The 21,270-nt window shown below is 40.4% G+C and overlaps 2 protein-coding genes across 2 annotated transcripts; both read right to left on the reverse strand.

Annotated features, from left to right (window-relative positions):
- Positions 1-1,670: 1,670 nt before the first annotated feature.
- On the reverse strand, positions 1,671-4,299 carry LOC140367933 (guanine nucleotide-binding protein G(q) subunit alpha-like). Its single transcript, XM_072454720.1, has 7 exons — positions 4,143-4,299; positions 3,124-3,308; positions 2,901-3,055; positions 2,667-2,795; positions 2,300-2,429; positions 2,069-2,222; positions 1,671-1,958 (listed from the first exon to the last, which is right to left on the reverse strand). The coding sequence occupies exons 1-7, from the start codon at positions 4,261-4,263 to the stop codon at positions 1,780-1,782; spliced, it is 1,053 nt and encodes a 350-aa protein (XP_072310821.1). The 5' UTR covers positions 4,264-4,299; the 3' UTR covers positions 1,671-1,779.
- Positions 4,300-5,578: 1,279 nt separating this feature from the next.
- On the reverse strand, positions 5,579-10,910 carry LOC140367932 (guanine nucleotide-binding protein G(q) subunit alpha-like). The gene is made up of 7 exons (XM_072454719.1): positions 10,358-10,910; positions 9,513-9,697; positions 8,417-8,571; positions 8,191-8,319; positions 7,820-7,949; positions 6,789-6,942; positions 5,579-6,701 (listed from the first exon to the last, which is right to left on the reverse strand). The coding sequence occupies exons 1-7, from the start codon at positions 10,491-10,493 to the stop codon at positions 6,514-6,516; spliced, it is 1,077 nt and encodes a 358-aa protein (XP_072310820.1). The 5' UTR covers positions 10,494-10,910; the 3' UTR covers positions 5,579-6,513.
- Between the last annotated feature and the right edge of the window lie 10,360 nt (positions 10,911-21,270).

The following is a 21,270-nucleotide window of genomic DNA, read 5'->3' on the forward strand; positions in this document are numbered from 1 at the left end:
AAAGGTGTGCGTGATACCTGGAGACCACAACTACTATAATCACTTGGGTTTGACTTTCTAGGTCAGCTGACTTAGGAGCTATTGAAAAGAATCCTTGTTTTTTGACGAAAAATATTCCTTAAAAATCTATAAAGGGTTAAATTGAAAAAGTAAAAGGTGTGTGTGATACCTGGAGACCACAACTACTATAATCACTTAGCTTTTACTATCTAGGTTTGCTAACTTAGGAGCTATTGAAAAGAATCCTTGTTTTTTGAAGAAAAATATTCCTTAAAAATCTATAAAGGGTTAAATTGAAAAAGTAAAAGGTGTGCGTTATACCTGGAGACCACAACTACTATAATCACTTGGGTTTGACTTTCTAGGTCAGCTGACTTAGGAGCTATTGAAGAGAATCCTTGATTTTTGACAAAAAATATTCCTTAAAAATCAACAAAGGATCAATTTGAAAAAGTAAAAGGTGTGCGTGATACCTGGAGACTCAATTTACTATAATAACTTGGGGTTGACTTTCTAGATTACCCGATTTAGGAGCTATTGAAAAGAATCCTTGATTTTTGACGAAAAATATTCCTTTAAAATCTACAAAGGGTTAATTTGAAAAAGTAAAAGGTGTGCGTGATACCTGGAGACCACAACTACTATAATCACTTAGCATTTACTATCTAGGTTTGCTAACTTAGGAGCTATTGAAAATAATCCTTGTTTTTTGACGAAAAATATTCCTTAAAAATCTACAAAGGGTTAATTTTTTAGCCCAAAAGGACTATGACATCTAGGATTAGCAACTTGGATTCATGCTCAATGTTGTTGTTTTTTTTAGTTTTTTTTATAAATATGTTTATATTTTTTAAGATAACAAACGGTACTTTAGAGACGGTCCCTAACTGGCGTACCAAGCGGGACTTCAGCGCGCAGCTCCCTGTGTCGAGCTACTGCAGGCGGGGCACACTCAGAGGAAGCTCCCGCTCTAGTTGCGGAGGCGAATGTCCAACGTCCAACGTGAAACTAACTTCACCGCGGTATTAAGAATCAACTCTTCAGGAAGAATAGCAACTGGTTTGCAGGAGCTAATGGGGATCTTGATAAACTAAACTAAACTCTCTGCCATTTGATGTCAAGTGGGAATGTGTTTCGTTGCCACTCATAAATAAATAATTCAAACTGCTGATACAAATCAGTGCTCTGCAAGAGTCACTTCAGTTCACGGCCCGTGTGGCATTTGGCCTAAAACAAGTCAAGCCGCTCTTTGAATCACTGTGGACACACCTGGTTAATGACTGTCGTGCATGTCTGCTTACTCAGCAACTTAGACAACACGCAGAGGCTCAACCAAAGTCAAGTCAAAATAAAAACAAAGAGGGTTAATTTAATACAAAGTTAAAAAACAAGTCTTTATTTGCAGCCTACACATGTCAGACTGCTCACCTGGTTGGTTTAGAGAATGATTAGCTACGTTCAAATAACTCAAATGATCTATCTCCAACAACAATAAAAATTACAATATTAATACCAGCATGAATACCACACACAACAGGATTAAGTTTCATTTTTACAGTTTTGGTCAAGTTAGTTTTTGTCAAATACAATTAATCCAAAATATAGACCATCCTTTGTGAGTGATGGGAGAAATACTATAATAAATAAGAAATAGTCTGCCCACACATTGAGCTTCATGAATGAATGTGTAGTCTACATTCCAACTTAAGAGTTAAAGAATTGTGGACTATTTGGAGCTCACTCTTAGTAATATTTTGTGCAATACAGAGCAGTAAATCCTTAACATGGGACGATATCTCTGAACAAACCGTCTTTCACACATTTAAACACTTTTTTAATGTTTCCAGTGTCGGTGGCACAGGTGTAATGTGTGTAGAGAGGTTTAATCCGGCTGCGATGCCGATCCACAAACATTTGTCGGATGAACTTTTTAGCCTCTTCAGCGTTACAACTTGGCCCTGAATAAGACAAAGAAAACACTTGAAAGAAAAATACCGCAAGAAGATTTAATCTGATTTGGATGAGACATTCATCGCACTAAGGGGAACACTACATTGCATTAGCCTACCTCTGTACTCTGGGAAGTAAGTTGTCAAATGGGACTGAGCAATCTTCTCCTCTAGTAAATCGGTTTTGTTTAGAAATAAGATGGTGGAGGACTCTACAAACCAAGGATATGAAAGAACAGTCTGGAATAAGGCCACACTTTCCTGTAGTCGATTCTGTTGAATAGAAGACAATGTTATGTGTTTATACAACCTTATAAACCATTATTGTTGCGATACGAGAAGGCGCTTACATCGTTTTCATTCTCATAGAGATGTTGGTCATATTCATTTAGAGCTGCCAGAAATACAATTGAAGTGACATTTTCAAAACAGTGGATCCATTTCCTTCTTTCTGATCGCTGACCGCCCACATCAACCATCCTATACCAAAAATACACAACATTACATTCACAATAGCCTCAATGACTGAATGAATGAAGGACAGGAGCTCCTCACTGGCCACACTATTAGATTCATCTGCTGCAAACATATTCAAGCTCGAACATTGCAGAAAGTACTTATTAAACTAGGTTGAGGATTCAGATATATTTCTAGCTCTTTCTTTAAATCATTAGCATGGAGGTATAAGCTACATATGAAACAAAACAACAACAGCACCTAAAGATGGCCGGCGGGAAGTCAAAAAGATACTCTGTGATTCCTGTTGTGGGCACTCGGACTCTCAGGACGTCTTGGATAGTTGGGATATATGAGTGAGCAGAGATCCTCCCCAAGTCACTCAGGAAACTCAAAACAGGAAGAAACAAACAAATAACATACTTATACAGTCAATATTAATATTAAGATGTACTGTAGCCTCAGTGTTTGAAATAAATTAGATGCAAAGCGTACTATTTGGCATTGTCAGATATCTGGAATTCCCTCCTGCGTTCATAGCACATTTGAACACCATGGTCATTCCACACTTTTGCAATGGCCTCCACCTGCCAGGACTCTAAAGTGGTCATCGTGTGCTCCTCCACTTCAGACAGTCTCCGTGAGTGTCCCTGACACACACAAAACGGTCAGAAAAAATATTTACTTTGTTCAGAAGAAGACCCAACATACTAATTACAATGTTGTTGTCATCGACGTAGTCAATCTTCAAGGTCTTCATGGCATTGATGAGTGCCTGGATCGCTGCCATAATGTTCTGACACACCAGGTGTATGAAGCCCTTCTTCTCTGGCTCACTGTATCCTTTACCATGGATGATCTTCATCTGTTTAATGAAGGTGCTTTTCCCACTTTCACCAGTGCCTGCCAAAACAAAGCTACAGCTGTGGGACAAATAAAGGTTCTCTTATTTGATCTAACTAATGCAAACAAAAACAGTATCACTTTCAACATTTTCAACTTATTTTTCAAATATCTGCACGGTCAATTAAAATAGTAAATTAAAACCTTGTTTTCATTGTCCTCTCTTTTGTGTCTGCTGCCCTGCCCTCAGTTTAAAGGAGGTATGTGTGTGAAAAGCTGTCATTCCAGGAGCTCGTCCTAACAGTGAACTGTCCTACATTCAGAACACTTGGGACAGGTGGGGCTCACCAGGGACCACACTGAGGGAAACACCCATGGGACACACCGGGCCTTCTGCTGCTGTAATTATGACAGTAATTATGTAAGTTTCTAACCACTAAACTGTCCTACATAAAAATCACCCAAGCTTCTCGTTTAACATGTAATAATTACAGACCCAAAGTAGAACATCTTAAAGATGGTTTATCCTCAATCAACAGAAATAAGATTTTATGATAAATGGAAACTATAGCTTCTTGTTTAATGGGATTTTATTTTTATCTTATTACAATGATAACAGGCAGAACCCAAAACTGGTCTTGATTCAGAAGTAACTTTTGTGACTCAAAAAATAAATAAAGAGTAATTTTTTATTGAAAATGTATTCTATTTGCGCTAAGCAGGTAACAAACTTACACAAGGTTCTGCCATGTAATCTAATTGTTGATTATTCAAATGTATTCAAATCTGGCAAACATTTGAAAATGCAATCAGAACAATAATCACGGAAAACAAGAGGGATAACCCCCTGGGCCGGGACAGTAATTACAATCTGAATCTGATATTTTGTCTCACCCAAGAGTAAAAGCTTCAACTCTTTATTGGACCTATCCTTGTCCTTCCGAAGTTGATTCTCGATTTCTCGGTGAATTCGAAGTCGGTCATGCTCCTCAGTGGACTGGCAGCACTTGTCCATTACGCCACAATCTAAAGTCAACTGTGTCAGGTCTTCTGTTCTCACCGAAGAGCCGCGTCCTGGAATATGTGCGCTGAGGTGCGCTTTCTCTTCCTCGAACAGGAATCAGGATCCAGTTCAGGTGCATTTCCACATTCCTCTGAGCCGGAGGCGGCACCATCACAAGCATCACAAGCATCACAAGCATCACAATTATACCAAAATTATACCAAAACCCAGCACAAAAGACAATTCTCTTCCATGAATAAGTGCCTGAAATAAGGTCGCAAAGCACCTTTGGCCCCTACAAGGGCCTGATCCGGTGCAGCCTCTGTCATTCTGAATTCTGGAGGTGCAGAGCTTTCACAGGAGGCTGTTTGTCATGGTATACTTAGTGAATGGTTTGAATGAAGTTCTATTTAGTATTTTTTGTGTATCTGTTCAGAGCGCCCTCGTGTGGCATATGCCGGGACTGTAGTACTTAGAGTGCTCAGTCATGACTAAGGGCAATTCTGCTTTGGCCCACATGAAGCTGTAAGTTAGTATTTCAGTTTATATTTTTATGTAACATGTATTAAACGTAAAAACGTTAGCATATCGCATTTAAGCTAGCAGACTTTTTACATGTTAACTAGCGAGCCGATGTTTAGTCATTTACTTTTTAATGGAAATATGATTGACATGACTTATATATTGCATTTGTTGTTGCATTTGAACATGTATGCACAAGTAAGCACAAAAGTTAATTCATGCGATTAATATGTATTTTTGTCTGTGTTCTACACTTTAAAATGTATGATAAATGGTAATTAAAGCCAAATCAAAGCAAAGTATTTGTCTGTTAATTGTCTAGCTGCATAGCAGACACGTCTAGTGAGGACAGAACACTGCTAATACTGAGAATGAGGGAAAAAACTGTATTTTCCCTCTATAATAAGCATAATACACAAATCACCAGTTTCAGTTGTGATTGTAATACCCCTTTCTACCAGTAGGAATATGCTACATATCCTTATGACAAATATTTGAGAATGGGAAACTTTGCAATCCCACCCAATTAACTTGACAGACAACATTACAGATTATGTTGTCAGTAACTTAAAACGTGGCCAGCCAAGAATGCAAAAATTTTCGAACTCGCATAAGAATCAGTCTGTCCCGGCAATTTGAGTCCCACAAGGGATTCCCTGAGAAAACGTGTGTTTTTTGACATAATAATCAAAGAAGTCATCGTCAGAAACAAAAATATGTTGTAAATAGCCCACAATGACAGAAAATTGGTTTGAAGTAGCCAAAAGTGAATGCTAGGCACAGGATTTTCCTTGAACTCAATGTAGTAAAAAAAATAAACGCTTTAAATTATTCAAAATGTAAGAACCTTCAGCATGAAACAGTTAACAAATATCCTACTCAATACAGGGCTAGTGAAACCGTCAAAACCATAAATGCACAATATACAAGACAAAGAAAAAAACAAAAGAGGAAAACAAACATAGATGAGTGTTAGTGGGAAATGTTTATAAGAAAAAGTGAAACTAAAGAAAGCAAGATTTTATCAGTTACAGTTATGTTGCAAATCAGTACCATTGATGTGTTAGTGTTTCTTCCATTATCCTGTTGCATATACTACATATTTACAATAGCATTGTCACTGTTGCATAACCAGTCCACATAATCACAGATAGGAAACAGATCATCTCTCCATCATGGTGATAAAGTGGGTAAGAAGTATTTACATTGTTCTGCCAGTTGATTAGCAAAAGTTTAAAAAAAAAGAAAAAGAGAGAGATGCAAACAAAGAGCCAATTGCTTGTCACATTGCTAAAAGTGCAGCTTCACGGTTATTAAACAAAAGGAAAGTGCTTAGTGATACACATTAGAAATTATGACCATATGATTTGATCCAATAGCTACAATTTTAGAAGTGATTTCAATCAATGGTACAAGGTGTAACTTTGTGTTCACACCTTGGCAAAAGATGCCATTTACCATTCTCATAAATAAAAACACAAGTTTCCCTTTTACTCAATCTCCATGCTCTTATACGACTACTGTGAAATATCATACATTTCATAGTGCATACTATAAGGCATCTCATGTGGAAAAGTCTTATTTGTCAGGACACACTTTGTTATAACTAGAAAATCTCAGAGTGTAGCAGTAAAAATACATAGTACATTAATGTCCTGCTTGTGATTATAATGTTCAGCAGCTATAACATGCAAATGAAAGAAGTGCAGAGCTCCCGGACTTGAATCACACAGCTGCAATTTAAACTAAGTTGTACACAATTAGGTTGGACTGTAAAATATGATCTTTGACTACACTGAAGACAAACCGTATATTGTTTGTGTCGGTTGCACAGGTGAAGTGGGAGTAGAACATTTTCTGATCTGGTTGAAGACTAAGAAACATGTTTAGAATAAATTCACTTGCTTCCTTGGTATCTTGCTTTGGCCCTGAAACAACAATCATATAACAACATTAATCACCCACAGAAGTGACATTTCTGTTGAAAAGAAAACAAATAAATAAATGTAACTCACCATCATATTTAGGAAAATAGTCAACTAGATGTGAATACATGATTTTCTCCTTTAGCAGATCAACTTTATTGAGAAATAACATCACAGACGCATGTATAAACCACGGACTTTGCAGAATTGTCTGGAACAATGCCATGCTTTCTTCCATTCGATTCTTAAAACAAAAGCAAATACATCATACGTTAACACAAAGTGAAGCAGCAATCAAATAAAAGTGTATTGGATATTATACCTACACACACACAATAATTTGAACAATTCCGTTTTTAAATCAGATCCCTCGCTATATCGCGGACTCGCGGATTTTCATCATGCATTGTGTTCTGCATTCTGATTGGCTAAACAGTCTCTCCGCGTCTTCTCTACCTGTGTGTCAATAACGTTATGGATTAATATGTACACGTACGTAAAACAGCTTGCCAAATTGAAGTTTGCGAGGCCGGTGAGAGCGCGCGTGTGAGAGGCCGGTGAGAGCGCGCGTGTGAGCTGCGGGAGAGAGCAGTGAGAGTACAGTACAAACGGGCCTGTAAAAAGGTTTTGTTCCTTGCTTTCAATGTTTTATGGAGTATTTCATTGTATAATAACTGTAAAAAAAATAAAGGTTTCTACTTTGCGGATTTCGACTCCCGCGGGTTCTTCTTGGAACGTAACCCCCGCGATAAACGAGGGATCTCTGTACAAGTAAAGTGCTCCCCCTGCTGAATTAGACACAAACTACCACAACAGCAGCACTTACTTTGCCCTCTGGCTTTGAGGACTTGCATAAAATCTGTATCCCAAAGTGTTAATGTATTCCTTGACAACTCTAATTTCTCTTCAAAACAAACATGCTTGTTTGAAAAATATTTGTTACAGTTTAGGCGAGTTTGTTAATCACTATGACATAACATTTAAAAAAAATTCAGTTCAACTTGTGAAATAAAACTGAGGTTTCCACTAGCGGCCCATCCATAAGGGTGAAGAAACTGTCTAAATAAATACATGCAGCTATTACAAGGCAGGGCACAGAGAAGACAGATGTGTTGTCTTACCACACTGTCAGATTCTATGAGAACCTGGTCGTATTCACTGAGAGCTGCCAGGAACATGATGGACGTGACGTACTCAAAGCAGTGGATCCACTTCTTGCGCTCTGAACGCTGACCACCCACATCGACCATTCTATAGGTTAAAGCATAACTTAAACATGACAATAATTTACTGGGGACACCAAAACATCAGTGACTCTTTACTAAATTAGTTAATTAATCAAACATTAGTACTGTACACAATGCAAGCAACTTCCTGTTTATAGTCGACATTTGAGGACATGTTTTTTTTGTTTATTTCAATGGCAAAAGTGCTAGATTTTCATCACTCTGAAAGTCATGAATACAATTTAAACGTAGTGAGAAGGGCTCACCTGAACACCACTTTCTCCACATCAAAGACATATTCTATAATGCCAGTTGTGGGAACTCTGACCCTGAGCACATCCTGCTGAGAAGGCACATAGGCCGGATCTCCAATACGGTCCAAGTTGTTCAAATAACTATGGTAACACAGCAAATAAAGAAAACGGTCATTCACAAAGACCGTCAATACATTTTTTACACTTAATATACATTACTCATGGATGTAAAACTCACTATTTTGTCGAGTCAGACAGCTGATATTCTCTCTTCCGACAATAACATTCTTGGACCCCAGGGTCAATCCACAAGCTTTGTATGGCATCGACATGAAGCTTTGAGAATCTGTATAGTTTTTCTATATCCACCTCAGTGATGACTTTTGCATGGGCCTGGGAAAACAAACCACATCAACATATTAGACCACTGCAGCTCACTGTTTGGTCATGTATTTAAAGCCATATAGATTTAATACAAAAAGTTAATACTAGGGAATATAATGCTTGATATGCAGATTTCAATACCACAAATATAATTGTATGTGCCCTTTTATAAGTCAAGGTTTTAGACAAAAGACTGTCATTTTTAACACTAAATAATAGTACTTTCTTTGTTAAACATTACGGTCTTATACTAGTTTTGATGACGCTCAATATCATTTTGAAACTGTTCACAAAAGGTCAAATTTAGCCCTATTTGTGTGATTTTATTTTATTAGTATGGATACTTGCTCAAATTAGTATCTAGTTTCAATACTAGTTACGGTATTGGTTAGTATATAATTATCAATACTTTCAACAACTCTAAACAAGACACATAAAAGCTTAACCACGTTTTTACTGTAACAATGAGCTTTGGTTTGTGCCATATTGGAAAAAAGCTCCAATGTTGCTTATTAATTCAAAACAATCAAAATGTCAAACTACCATAAGAAATACTGTAATACAACTGTAAGACGTTCACACAATCATCATAAAAATGCACTAAAACTAAATCCCAACGTGTCGAACTGAATAAAAAGCCACAATGTCTGGGTCTCCTCGTGCATGTGTAGTTTATAAAGTGTAAGATGAGCAGCCCTGAGTGGCACATTATGAATGCTGCCGGTTTGAAGTGCTCGCACTCCGACTGAATCAGTGCAAATACATGTCACCACATGCCTGGTGTGTATCACTGTGTTTCTAGAAGACAGCATTCTCTGTAAAAGGAGAACTCTTGAGAAAGCAAGACAGCTAATCCAAACACACAGTAAAAGACTTTGTCACAAGTACAAACTCTCTGGTAGAGGCCTGTAGTAGTGTTTACAATGTGAGCGGGTAGAAAACAGAGGTACCTTGTTCTCCTCAAACATGTAGGGGATGTGGAGCATGTTCATGGCCTGTATGATGGATTGCATGGCAGTGAAGATGTTCTGATAGACCAGCCTGGTGAAGTCTCTCCTGTCCTCTTCAGAATACCCTCGTCCATGGATGATTCTCATCTGCTTAATGAAAGTGCTCTTGCCGCTTTCTCCTGTTCCTGTAAATCAATAAGCATTACCAGCAGTAATGCACACATGGATGCCAGTTATTCATACAGACATATACAGTATGGCCTCAACATTACAACAACATTGTAGTTCTCTGTCTTTTTGAGGATTCCCTGACATAAAAAGAAGAATATCTTTCAAATGATAGTGAAACTTAAACACTAGCTGCAACATACATTGCAACATGGCTGCTATAGAGACATTTCCCAGATTATTACCAGATAGATAATAGGTCTAGGCCTATTCAATAGTGTAAATAGTTTACAGCAGCATTATAACTGGGATAACCTTTGGCCCATGATATGCACTGCGCTGACACTAATAGAAACATTGGGAAGCTAATGCCTTAAATGTGCAAATGTATTACACAAGTTCCTAAACCAGGCTTCTCGAAGAAGCTCTTATAGAAACATACTTAATATCCTCTATAACATATTAGGCTACGCACAACGTTTAGCTTGGCAACTTAAATAAATATACAGTGACCAAACTGCTGATGCTACGGTTGAACAAACACACATTCAGAGCGGGTTAGAGTCCACAGGCTGCGCTTATGTAGGTCTGGGCGTCATAACTCACATTCTTGTAAGAGGAGTTGGATTGTAACATTTTGATGTACGTTTCATTGTGGAAGAATGTGCAATCTTTACCGAGCAAAAGCAGTTTGAACTCCCTGCGAGCGCTCTTCTTGTCTCTGCGAAGTTGTCTCTCAATCTCATCGTTGATTCTTCGAGCTTCTTTGGCCTCTGGGTTGAGGCAACAAGCCCAAGCACAGCTCTGGGTCATTGTCCCCGTTATTATCAGTCCCACGGATTTCCAAGGCTTAAAAACACCCCAAACCGAGACGGAGAAGGCCAGGAAAAATAAGTTGGAGCGCTGTGTTAGTTTTTTTTTTTTATTACCTCGCCCCAAGCGCTCCCGGGCGTGGTAGATTGTTGTCCGTCTTCAAACTTACATTGCTCTAATAATCACAATGTTACAACAACGCGAGATTAATACTATCCTCAGCGTGCGATTCGCGTTTCTTCCTCCCGAACATCCAAAAGTCCCGACCATGTCCAGTGAAGAGCGAAAAGTGGAGCATGTGACCAGGGCAGCGCGCTAATGGGAAACCACATGGGCTTTTGTTATTGCATTAGAGGAGGACATTTCCGGGTATAAACAAACTCGGCAGCCCGTTGTTGCTAGAAAACAAATGTAAAACAAAGCGTAACTTCTGAGCCAAGGCGCGCCACTGTGAGTCCACGTGTTGTGAAGCCGCTGCTGCTGCTGCTGCTGCGGCGGGACTTTTGCGTGTGTTTACCTGTGTTTAGCCCATGGTGTAGCCCCCATGGTGTAGCCTCACCATGAGCCTCACTGACCACACTGGCGCTGGCGCACAGCAGCCAATGGGAGTCAGGCTAGAGGGGAAAGAGGCGGGACTATCGTGGAGCAAAGAGTTTTGAGGATTTTTAAAATGTTTTTAGATTTTATTTTATTATTTTTATTCTTTATTCTTTATCTATTTCAATTGTGTGTTACTTACGTTAACATAAATTACCATCACAATCGAAAAAGAGCAGAGTTGAAGACAAAAAAAAATCTTATAAATATCTGCCCCTTTTCTTGAAATGTCATAAAACAACAAAAATGCCTCTGAACACATTTTTGTTTAGATAACTTGTTTTACGTTTTACATACACTATAAGGTTATTTTGTATTACTATTTTACATTTATTTATGAGTCTGTTTTCTTCTTTCTTTTTCTCTTTTTGAATTTTTTTTAATCATTTCATTCATATGATTTGATTGTTATTGCCTTATTTTGTTTATTGCTACTGTTTCTTAAAGACATAGAGATTAGTTGATGTTTTTTTAAATTATAAGAGTTCCAGAATTTTACTCCAGCCACAGATATTCCCATTTGTGTCTGTGGTTCGGGCCACAGCTGTCTTGATGATCGGGTCTTGGAGAGAACAAAGTTTATATCGTTAATGGCAACAGCAACTTTCTCACTTTGTACATCATTGTGAGTGTTTGTTATTTTATAAGAGCTTTTAATTTCCATCATTTTGATCCAGGTTAGTGTGCTCTCTTATATGGACTTGATGAATAATAATAATAATAAATATAGCCGCAAGCGGCAATGATCGGCCCTCGCTACGCCGCCGCCACGCCGCAAGAGGAGGGGGCGCTAACGCGCCCCAATTGTCCTTTTATTACGCCTACTGCTGAATCTGTGACGCTGTCACATCTTCTCCCCTTTGTTTTACCATCAAAAAGCAATTTTATTTTGAATCCTTGGCAAAATGTGCGGCTTTGCCGCACAGACACCGTGACTCTTAGAATAAAAATGTGGATAACTTTTGATGGTCCACCCCTGAAGATGAGTCTCACCAAATTTCAGGTTAATATGTCTAACGCCCTAAGAGGAGTTTGTGAAAGTCTAAAGTGTAAACATGTTCTGGCGATTTCCCCATTGGAATAACATGGAAGGTTTCGGTCATCGTTACGGCAAAGCCATAACAATTATGACATGGGTCTCGTTGACTTTTTTGATGGGGATGCCAAAATTGAGTTGTGTGTCAAATTTCATATAATTTCGCAAAACTAAATATTTAACCTCCATATAAAATCTGTAGGGGGCGCTGTGGCTCCAAATTAATTTATTTCACTTCAAGTAGGTTTAGGGCAAAGAGTTTAACAACTGATTCTAATTTGACGCAATTCGGACTTTATCTGCGCAAACGGCAGAAATGTTAAATTTGGGAGATTTCTGAAATTCTTGCTACAGTTTGCGGCTTCGCCGCACAGAGACCGTGACAGGTATCAATGTAATTTGGATAACTTTTGATGTCCCACTCCTCAGTAGCATTTTCACCAAATTTCAGCTTTTTAGGGCCAACGCCCTGGGAGGAGTTCGTAAAAGTACGACGTTTGGAAAAACTCCGAAGTCATGTTTAGCCATTTTTGAAGCAATATGGCCGACATTTGGTTGGGCGGACGGCGTTGCCGTAATAATATTTTTTACTTCTCTTGTCACCATCTACCTCTGCGCCAAATTTCATGATTCTACGATCAGATTTTTTTTGGGTCATTTCCCATCTCTCAATGCATTTTTGGTACATTTGGGGGCGCTGACGCGCCAATTTTTTTTATTTTAGAAAAGGGAAATAGCCAGAATGTAGAGAGGCACGATTTTTAGAGGTGTTCAAATTTTTGTGACTTTTCGTCAATGTTCACTGGGTGAAAAATAGGGGGGTTGGTCCCGAGAAGAAGAAAGAAAGAAAGAAAGAATAATATTCCGATACGAAAACAATGTTTCCCATTTTCCAAATATCATAAACTATACATTTTCGGAAAGCGCTCGCGCTTTCCTACCTCATGGTGTGGGTCCCTGGTCACTGACGGGTACTTTCGTTAATTTTGAGTGGGCTCCGCCCACTTTGTGTTTTTGGCCCTCTATACAGTAATAATGTTCATTTTTTGCATTACATGCTTATATGCACGGAACATGCAAGAGATGGGGAACGTATTCGTGAGGTACTTAGCGCAAATGAGTGCTTTATATGGGGATGACGACCGCGAAGCGGTCGTCATCTCAATGTAAAGTGCTCGTTTAGTGCGCACTTTTGCACGGGCTTCGCCCGTTTACAACGGTAATGTTCCATTTTCCTACTACTAATTAGTATGCACGGGGCGTGCATGAGTGAAGGAGTGCGTTAGTGAGTGTTTGGAAGTGGGCGAGCGCTTCGCGCTCGATTTCGTGCGCACTATGTGCGCACTTTCGCAGCCGTGCTTTGCACGGCCTTACGAGATTAATAGGCCTCTCGCCAGCTTGTGGCGCTCGGGCCTAATAAATATAGCCGCAAGCGGCAATGATCGGCCCTCGCCACGCCGCCGCCACGTCGCAAGAGGAGGGGGCGCTAACGCGCCCCAATTGTCCTACTACTGCTGAATCTGTGACGCTGTCACATCTTCTCCCCTTTGTTTTACCATCAAAAAGCAATTTTATTTTGAATTCTTGGCAAGATGTGCGGCTCTGCCGCACAGACACCGTGACTCTTAGAATAAAAATGTGGATAACTTTTGATGGTCCACCCCTGAAGATGAGTCTCACCAAATTTCAGGTTAATATGTCTAACGCCCTAAGAGGAGTTCGTGAAAGTCTAAAGTGTAAACATGTTCTGGCGATTTCCCCATTGGAATAACATTGAAGGTTTCGGTCATCGTTACGGCAAAGCCATAACAATTATGACATGGGTCTCGTTGACTTTTTTGATGGGGATGCCAAAATTGAGTTGTGTGTCAAATTTCATATAATTTCGCAAAACTAAATATTGAACCTCCATATAAAATCTGTAGGGGGCGCTGTGGCTCCAAATTAATTTATTTCACTTCAAGTAGGTTTAGGGCAAAGAGTTTAACAACTGATTCTAATTTGACGCAATTCGGACATTATCTGCGCAAACGGCAGAAATGTTAAATTTGGGAGATTTCTGAAATTCTAGCTACAGTTTGCGGCTTCGCCGCACAGAGACCGTGAGAGGTATCAATGTAATTTGGATAACTTTTGATGTCCCAGTCCTCAGTAGCATTTTCACCAAATTTCAGCTTTTTAGGGCCACCGCCCTGGGAGGAGTTCGTAAAAGTACGACGTTTGGAAAAACTCCGAAGTCATGTTTAGCCATTTTTGAAGCAATATGGCCGACATTTGGTTGGGCGGACGGCGTTGCCGTAATAATATTTTTTACTTCTCTTGTCACCATCTACCTCTGCGCCAAATTTCATGATTCTACGATCAGATTTTTTTGGGGTCATTTCCCATCTCTCAATGCATTTTTGGTACATTTGGGGGCGCTGACGCGACAATTTTTTTAATTTTAGAAAAAGGAAATAGCCAGAATGTAGAGAGGCACGATTTTTAGAGGTGTGCTAATTTTTGTGACTTTTCGTCAATGTTCACTGGGTGAAAAATAGGGGTGTTGGTCCCGAGAAGAAGAAGAAGAAGAAGAAAGAAAGAAAGAAAGAATAATATTCCGATGCGAAAACAATGTTTCCCATTTTTCAGATATCATGAACTATACATTTTCGGAAAGCGCTCGCGCTTTCCTACCTCATGGTGTGGGTCCCTGGTCACTGACGGGTACTTTCGTTAATTTTGAGTGGGCTCCGCCCACTTTGTGTTTTTGGCCCTCTTTACAGTAATAATGTTCAATTTTTGCATTACATGCTTATATGCACGGAACATGCAAGAGATGGGGAACGTATTCGTGAGCTACTTAGGGCAAATGAGTGCTTTATAAGCACTTATAAATCTCCCAAATTTAACATTTCTGCCGTTTGCGCAGATAAAGTCCGAATTGCGTCAAATTAGAATCAGTTGTTAAACTCTTTGCGCTAAACGTACTTGAAGTGAAATAAATTAATTTGGCACCACAGCGCCCCCTACAGATTTTATATGCAGGTTAAATGTTTAGTTTTGCGAAATTTTATGAAATTTGACACACAACTCAATTTTGGCATCCCCATCAAAAAAGTCAATGAGACCCATGTCATAATTGTTATGGTTTTGCCGTAGCGATGACCGAAACCTCCCATGTTATTCCAATGGGGAAATCGCCAGAACATGTTTACACTTTAGACTTTCACAAACTCCTCTCAGGGAGTTAGCCCTATTAACCTGAAATTTGGTGAGACTCATCTTCAGGGGTGGACCGTCAAAAGTTATTCACATTTTTATTCAAAGAGTCACGGGTTAGGATTAGGTAAGGTAAGGTTAGGTAAAACAAAGGGGAGAATATGTGACAGCGTCACAGATTCAGCAGTAGGCGTAATAAAAGGACAATTGGGGCGCGTTAGCGCCCCCTCCTCTTGCGGCGTGGCGGCGGCGTGGCGAGGGCCGATCATTGCCGCTTGCGGCTATATTTAAATGTTCCTTTCACACTGTTGTTAATGCATTGTTATTGTGTGGAGTCCAGGTCATTACATATTGATAATATAATAGAGCCATGCACATTGGTTACAAGTTGTTGCGGCGGCTTAAAACGGTTCAAATATTGCGTAGCGCTCTTCTCAATGTTGGCACCTCAATGTTCGGTCTCTCGCGTCTTTAAACTCATTTCGCCGGCTTCAACTTGTGCCCCTACGCCTGGCTCCAGGTGCGCCATTGACAGCAATGTCAGTGTTTACTTCTTTTCCGATTTATGGAAGGTTTAAGATGGTCTAGATTCTAGAACGAAAAGGATATGGTATGTGAGTGCTAGATTTTTTATGAGTCCAGAACCGAATCACTGGGAATTCGGTTTTTTTGGACCTGAACCGAAATGTTTTTACAAGTCCGGATCCGGTCCTGGCATCCCTAGTATTGTCCTGAACCTAATCCCAAACCAACTATAACTACACCATCTGTAGTGCACCAGTGATCCTCCAGAGCAGAAGCACAAGAAAGTGGAGTTATAAGTAAATGTTATTGAAATTGGTTTGTAAAAGGCCTTTGACATTTGCCCTGTTGCTGACTTTAAGCACTGGTGGAACAAGTACTGAAGGTTGTTACAGATAAACGTATCACATATAAAAATCTACTTATTCTTGTACATGTTTAAAATATGATGTTGTTTTGATCACGATTAAAGAGTGAAATGTGGAGATCCTGATAATGGATTGATTTTATTTTTTCAAATCAATCTGTTTCTCCTTGTTTTTAGACTTTTGCTCAAGAACAGGACATGAACTCCAAACCTTTAGGAATAACATCACCATGAATGTGCTAAAATATACTTTTAACTATAACTTTCTACTTTTCACAATGGAGTTGAGTAGGAGGACTTTTCCTCTTACAAGGTTAAGGTTGAAAATGAGAAATGAGAGTGCTTGAACCGACACCTTAATGTGGTGGAGGGGTTTGAGCGCCCGAATGATCCCGGGAGCTATGTTGTCGGGGGCTTCAAGCCCCTAGTAGGGTCTCCCAAGGCAAACAGGTCCTAGGTGATGGGTCAGACAAAGATCGGTTCAGAAGCCCCCTATGATGACAACACGAACAAGGCAGTTTACGGCGCCCGGATCGGTGTCACCGGGGCCCCATACTGGAGCCAGGCCTGGGATGGGTGCTCGATGGCGAGCGCCTGGTGGCCGGGTCTTACCCCACGGGGCCCAACCGGGCACAGCCCGAAAGAGCGACGTGGGGCCGCCCTCCCGTGGGCCCACCACCCGCAGGAGGATCCATAAGGGAGTTCAGATCCAGAGAGATCTGGGCGGCAGTCGACGGCAGGGGCCTCGGCGACCAGATCTCCAGACACAGAGACTAACTCTGCGGGACATGGAATGTCACCTCGCTGGGGGGGAAAGAGCCTGAGCTTGTGCGGGAGGTTGAGCGATACCGACTAGATATAGTCGGCCTCACCTCCACGCACAAACTGTGCGTGGAGGGGCTGGATGCTCCACTTCTCTGGTGTTGCTCGCGGAGAGAGGCGGCGGGCTGGTGTGGGCTTGCTTATAGCCCCTCAGCTCAGCCGCCACGTGTTGGAGTTCACCCCAGTGAACGAGAGGGTCGCGTCCCTCCGCCTTCGGGTGGGGGACAGGTCTCTCACTGTTGTGGAGGCCTACGGCCGAACAGCAGTGCAGAGTAGGCCTTCTTGGAGTCCTTGGGAGGAGTACTGGACAGTGCACTGACCAGGGACTCCGTTGTTCTACTGGGGGACTTCAACGCCCACGTGGGCAATGACAGTGACACCTGGGGAGGGGTGATCGGGAAGAACAGCTTCCCCGATCTGAACCCGAGCGGTGTTCAGTTATTGGACTTCTGTGCTAGCCACGGATTGTCCATAACGAACACCATGTTCAAGCACAAGGGTGTTCATCAGTGCACATGGCACCAGGACACCCTAGGCCGGAGGTCAATGATCGACTTTGTTTTCGTGTCATCTGACCTCCGGCCGCGTGTCTTGGACACTCGGGTGAAGAGAGGGGCAGAGCTGTCAACCGATCACCACCTGGTGGTGAGTTGGATCCGCTGGCGGAGGAAGAAGCCGGACAGACTTGGCAGACCCAAGCGCATTGTGAGGGTCTGTTGGGAACGTCTTGTGGAGCCCTCTGTCAGTAGGGTATTCAACTCACACCTCCGGGAGAGCTTCTCCCATGTCCCGGGGGAGGCTGGGGACATTGAGTCCGAGTGGACCATGTTCTCCGCCTCCATTGTTGATGCGGCTGCTCGGAGTTGTGGTCGCAAGGTCTCCGGTGCGTGTCGTGGCGGCAACCCCCGAACCCGGTGGTGGACACCAGAAGTAAGGGATGCCGTCAGACTGAAGAAGGAGGCCTATCAGGCCACTCTGGCTTGTGGGTCTCCGGAGGTCATCGACAGGTATCGGCAGGCCAAGCGAGCTGCGGCTCGTGCTGTCGCAGAGGCAAAAACCTGGGCCTGGGAGGAGTTCGGGGAGGCCATGGAGGAGGACTATCGGTCGGCACCAAAGAAATTCTGGCAAACCGTCCGGCGCCTCAGGAAGGGGAAGCAGTCCTTTGTGGAGGAGATGAGGCTGGAGCAACAATGAAGAGCTCGTGTGTGTCTGTTTGTGCCACTAATCAGAGCCCCTGCCTCTTAAATGCCAAGTTTGACCAGTTTCACGACATGTACGGTAAATTGTAAAACAAAGTTGTGTTAGTGTATAGACCCTCCCCCTGTTTACAAGTTCACTGCATTTACAAATTGTGTACATAAAGCACAACATCATAATTATAAGAGAGTAACTTAAAGAAGAATATTTTACATTTTGTCCATTGAGTTCGCATTCACAACAGGACAATTGCTGGCATCATAGCAAGCAGCAAATACTCATACGTCTTTACCTGTGTTAACCCTGTGAGGAGCTGTTGGGGTGTAAAGTCACTTTAATGGGCTCCACTCACGGCCCCAAACAGGAACAAGCGGTGGAAAATGAATGAATATATTTTATACCACGTTTAAAACAAAAAATAATAATTGCAAGTAGCGGTAAGTACATACTGTGGACAAGGAGAGGCGATAGGTGAAAACTGACATTTTCTGATCTTTGAGCAGGATTACTCAAACACGTATCACTCAAAATACAATTCTCAGTTAGCTGATGATGATGTTTTAACATGGTTAAAAGCTCATAAAAGTCCACTTAACATAATATGTCTCCTTTAACTTAAAAAAAAGACTTATACTATCTACTGTATTATCTGGTCTTATGGAGTAATGATGTGGTCCTCAGAGCCCTCTAGTGGTTCACCCATCTTGATCGATGTCGAGACTTAGGCGCATCTGATGATTCTTTGGCACCTTTACCAGTGACGGAGCCAGTGAGCTATTTTGGCCAAATTAATAAAATGAGTCATAATTAACTAGTATTCATCATCTTTATGACTGGCTTACGACAGGGAATGAGTATGGGCAAATATTGATTTGTGACAGAATCTCAAATGAATTATAAATAAAACTATGTAAACAAAAGGAATGGGATTGGAGAGTGATTCATGTTGTCTAGGAATTAAGCAATTATGTGTTAAACTTAGAACACCTCTACAGCTTTATTCAGTAGGCCCTGCTCCATTCAGATAAATACTAGAATAAATCATGGTGTCCAATTCCACAATTCCAAAAATGAATATCCGCTGCTGGCAGAATAATAATAGAAACAGATGCATTGACAGGAAGTCAATCGACCTGTTTCTATTATTAAGCCATTTTAGATATATATTGTGGTTACTAACGAACAAAATTTTAAATCATGATCTATGTATGTTACATTTTAATACTACAGGGAGAAAACTTCCTATTCACATAATTTTATAGAAACACAAAATGTTTCAAGAAGTGAACTTTGAACAAATGTCATTCTTCAACATCACACAGCTGTTACTATAACATAACCATAATAATACCTATTATTATCTATATTACTCACATGTAACCATTCTCAAATGCAGGATATTTGACTTTGTTATGAGTATAGCCTGAACTCCAAAAAACCCTCCTTTGATTTCACCCAGACTGAGCATCAGTATCTGTTACCAAGGAGATATCTGTTGCTAGGCAACAGCAGGCCCCAATCTGCACATAAACATAAAAATGCACAGCAGAACACCATCTTGAGCTCACGCAATAGTCGGACGCTTTTATTGTTATAAATTCCAGCATCTCGTGCAAGCTTTTGTTTTTGCAACAGAAGAGTGTGATTGTGTTGAAGCCCAGTGTTCTCCTCTGACTCTTCCATTACTACAGACAAAACACGGATTATTTCACTCTCTGACAAGCAGTATCTGAATTGTGTAATAAAGTATGAATTTAATATTTGTAATAAACACAAAGTTTGGCCTTTCATACCCACTGTTATGGTAGGAGTTGTGCAAGAACCTTTAGGACCTGGCGGGCTAGGTGTTTTTTATTTTTTATTTAGTTAATTTTATTGTATTTCTGTTTTTATTCATTTTTCCTGCTGTGTGAAGCACTTTGAATTGCCTTGTGTATGAAATGTGCTCTACAAATAAACTTTCCTTGCCTTGCCTTCTTCACAAATAAACAACACATTTAAAGAAAAGAAAGAAAACAAGTTTGAAAGTGTTTTTTGAAGCAGAGGAGGTTGTGAGCTCTGCTGCTGCCTTGTGCCCCTCTGCTGGGTGCAGGAGGACGTTGGCGAGGCCTCAAATCATCACTTTTCCCACAACAAGCAAAACAGTAACAGTCTAAAACAAAAGTATGATTGTGAGGTATTCAAATACAATGAATAAAGTGTGTATGCCATCCAAATCTGAGCTACGTCAGACACCAACTTCATAATTACTTCAACACAATATACAGCACAATCGTATTTCTTCCACCAACACCACTTCATTGATGGAGATTTTGGTATTTTATTGTAAAAAATAAATAAATAAATAAAACAACAACTCAAATCCATACAAAACGTCCTTCCCTGAACTTGAAAACAACCTGCCCACTTTAGTCAGCTCTATCGTTTTAGCAGCTTTTAGCCAAGCTTTGATATAAACAGCCACGTCGTCATTGTTGCTACTTAAACAATGTTACGGTCATTTTCTGAGATGATTTTTTAATGAAACAATTATTTTCAGTTGAATACCTCTCCAATAGTGTAAATTGCTTTTAGAAGAATGTCCCCAAAAGATCCAACACAACAGGATTCTAAAATATACAAGAAAAGAAGCCATACAAACAGAAAAGAAAACAACTTGCAGAGGACATCTTACACATTTTTTCTAACTTATTCATATCCCAAAAACATTTAATCTCTCAACACAAAGTTTCAAAACAATTAGGTATATTTGTTTTGCAATTAAATATCTCAGTATGACAAAACCAATGTAAATATAAAATGTATGACAATTCATAGCCACTGGGGATTACATATTGAGCATTGTACTGTACATAAACAGAATGCTGTATAACCCACACAGAAAAACCTTGAAAAAAAGAACAATTTCTGCATGAAACAAAAATGATTTGCAATGATTTGTAAAGGGAGGTGATCTACTAAGGCTGACTGAGGATATTGGTTACAAAAGGGACTGGGGTTGAGTCCAACAGAGCAGACGGCAAAGCACAGGGGGT

This window comes from Eucyclogobius newberryi, unplaced genomic scaffold (genome assembly GCF_026437365.1).
Source record: "Eucyclogobius newberryi isolate DKJ021-1_F unplaced genomic scaffold, fEucNew1.0.hap1 SCAF_2, whole genome shotgun sequence".
In the NCBI taxonomy this organism is placed as follows: Eukaryota; Metazoa; Chordata; class Actinopteri; order Gobiiformes; family Gobiidae; genus Eucyclogobius; species Eucyclogobius newberryi.

Excerpts from the sequence above, each read along its gene's own strand:
- LOC140367932 (XM_072454719.1), bottom strand. The coding sequence starts at position 10,493 with ATGACCCAGAGCTGTGCTTGGGCTTGTTGCCTCAACCCAGAGGCCAAA. Across the intron at positions 8,320-8,416 it reads CTGTCTGACTCGACAAAATA|TTATTTGAACAACTTGGACC; the intron begins GTGAGTTTTACA and ends GTGTTACCATAG. Across the intron at positions 6,702-6,788 it reads CTATTTTCCTAAATATGATG|GGCCAAAGCAAGATACCAAG; the intron begins GTGAGTTACATT and ends TTGTTGTTTCAG.
- LOC140367933 (XM_072454720.1), bottom strand. The coding sequence starts at position 4,263 with ATGGACAAGTGCTGCCAGTCCACTGAGGAGCATGACCGACTTCGAATT. Across the intron at positions 3,056-3,123 it reads ACGTCGATGACAACAACATT|GGACACTCACGGAGACTGTC; the intron begins GTAATTAGTATG and ends TGTGTGTGTCAG. Across the intron at positions 1,959-2,068 it reads TTACTTCCCAGAGTACAGAG|GGCCAAGTTGTAACGCTGAA; the intron begins GTAGGCTAATGC and ends TGTCTTATTCAG.